At 36.6% G+C, this 2500-nt stretch overlaps 1 protein-coding gene across 3 annotated transcripts in view; it reads left to right on the top strand.

The window, feature by feature from the left end:
- Window positions 1–2500, top strand: part of LOC137970178 (AP-4 complex accessory subunit tepsin-like) — a 35498-nt gene that overhangs the window by 15643 nt on the left and 17355 nt on the right. For all 3 annotated transcript variants that reach the window (XM_068816691.1, XM_068816692.1, XM_068816693.1), the window contains exons 7-8: window positions 1321–1383; window positions 1786–1944. In XM_068816691.1, the coding sequence (XP_068672792.1) occupies window positions 1321–1383; window positions 1786–1944 (222 nt within the window). The remainder of the gene's footprint in view (window positions 1–1320; window positions 1384–1785; window positions 1945–2500) is intronic.

The raw sequence follows: 2500 nt of genomic DNA, 5'->3' as shown, positions 1-2500 counted from the left end.
CATCATCGTTATTGTCATTCTGTGCACACACACAGCAACTACTGTATGATTTGCTGGAATTTTCCCTGAAGTCAAGGCACAACCATCAACATCAGGATTCAAGGACCTCTCTCGAGATTCTTGCTGTACCAAGAAGAACAAACTTCAACAAAAAGATCATTCTCAAAGTTCTCGATTTTCTTCCAGATTTGATTTCATTGTCCTTGCAATGTGCTAAAGGGCACCAGTCACAATAAATAAATGCGACTTTAATGTTCCAGATCCTCAGGGGTTTTCACTTGCTAAATTGTGGTACCTGTACTTCAGATCTGAACCTTTTCGTCTTGTTACTGCTCCACTCTGGCATCTTGTGGGAACGAAAAATCTGCAATTGTACTCACATTTTTCTCCTTGTCTAGGATCAGGAGATCTGGTCTTCTCACTGTTACATGTATGTCCTTGTCAGTCTGTATCATACATGTAAAATCCCATTATTATGATCTTTCAAACATCAGCCTTTGAAACATTTTTTGGGTTCACACCACTTGTTTGCATTCTAAACCCTTTTATCCTAGTAAGGTCCCAGTGAATAGTTTTCCTACTGTTGTCATGTCTCATTTTATACTCTTTCTGGGCCAGTTTATTGCATCCAGAAATGATGTGCATTGACATCTTCATTTTTCCTTGCCTTCTTCAGAACAATAATTATTAATTTTGTTCACACCATTTGTCACAGTTTTGGAATCTTATTATAATTGTAGCTCCCACACATAAAACATCAGTAAACAACTCTACCATAATTTATTATGTCTTTTGTCACACTCAACTTGGGCAAGCTTGCTGCAATTAGACAATGCATGCTACACTGTTTAATCTTGGATGCATCACCCGTTCAACATTAATTTTTAAATATTAATTGAGACATTCTGTTTTTCAGTCCTCATTGTTCTTTTGTTCTTCTAAGGTCCTGAGCTTGACCTGTAGAAATCAGTCCCTCTGTCACCTGTTTTTATCCACCTCTTTTGTCTCCCTTTTGAACAACTTTTTTTCTGTCATACAGTTTTCCACTCTCTCCCTCTTCTTCCTTTGCTTATACTCCTTCAGAGCTTCCAATTCTGTGACGTTTCTCTTAGTCCCTGCAGCCTTTGAACACCTTTAACTTACATTGTACATACAAAGAGTCCTTACAATGCAGGCCCAATCAATCCCTGTTAATGCAGACCCATTCAATGGCTCTGATTATAAAGATATGGTTATACCGTAGTTTATTTTTCCCTGAAGTAAGCATCCAGAAAAGTGGAGTTAAAATTTGCCCCATTTGTTTTGTTTTTATTAAAACAGCAATGATGGGTCCAACTGGTAAGAAAATGGAAGGCTTTGGAAATTCACCACATCCGCCTGCAAGTATGCATTTATTTTATAATAAGTAATTTAAATCAAATCTTGAATTATGATTAAACCATGTCTACTGAAATATTCATATTCATATTCCTTTGTTTAGAATTTCATTTGACAGAGTAATTTATTTGGTTCCAGGAAATGACCATGGAGAGAATTTCATTTCATTTAGGACCCCCCCCCCTCCTTTCCTGGATTTTTCATTTTGAAAAGGAACTTTGACCAACCCTTTGACCACCCCCTCCGGGTTTTCCAAAGTGTGGCAGAGATCTCCACAACCCCTCTGCAAATGTTTGTTTGAGAAGGAAAAGTATTAACTTTGGTTTCATGGTCATAACTTTGTATTTAAACTGTGTATTGTCCAGAACTTTTTGTAATTTAGTTCTGGGTCTTTTTTTTTCTACCAAGAGACCAAAACATGGTTGGATTCAGTGGCAACGTTTGCTGAGCTTCTTCCTGACGCTGCAAATATTTTGAAACCCAAGAACAACACAGAAAACCTACCCACAAGTTGCAGACCAGACATTGCATTTGTCAACTACACAGATTCAGCTAATGCTTCGTCAGGTATGGCAAAAATTTCAGTTTTTATTCTATTTATGTTTGCAAAATTCATTAATAATTCATAAGCATGAAAACCAATAGAAATGCGCTATTGAGGTCACGTGCATGGTTCTGTAAATAGTGATGAAGTTCAACTGTCTGAAAGCATGGCAAGGGTTTGAAAGGGTAGCAGGGAAAAGCTAGGGCTGATGAATGAACTAATACAATAATTAAATGAATTATATACAACCATTAGTGATTGTATACATGTACAACCTCATGTTCTTGTATAAAAACATTGAACTTTATTAATGTAACTTTGAAAGAAGATGAATGAGACAAATACAACACCAAACACATTGTAGTTAATTATTACTTCATTACTTCTCATTTAGCAATGCCTCTTTATTTTCCAGCTTTACCATACAGTTATTGAAAAACGATTACATGTACGACAAGCATCACATGACACTAAACTGTAATTTCCTCCCTTTGCACCTTATCCTTTGGCTTTTCTTCCACAAAAACAGCAGTGCAGTCCTTACTTTGCAAACTATCTGTAATTCCTGCACTTCAGTGC

The sequence above is a fragment of the Montipora foliosa genome, chromosome 9 (genome assembly GCF_036669935.1).
Source record: "Montipora foliosa isolate CH-2021 chromosome 9, ASM3666993v2, whole genome shotgun sequence".
Taxonomy (NCBI): domain Eukaryota; kingdom Metazoa; phylum Cnidaria; class Anthozoa; order Scleractinia; family Acroporidae; genus Montipora; species Montipora foliosa.
Note: the sequence above shows the minus strand (reverse complement) of the source record. Positions and strands in the feature narration are given on the sequence as shown.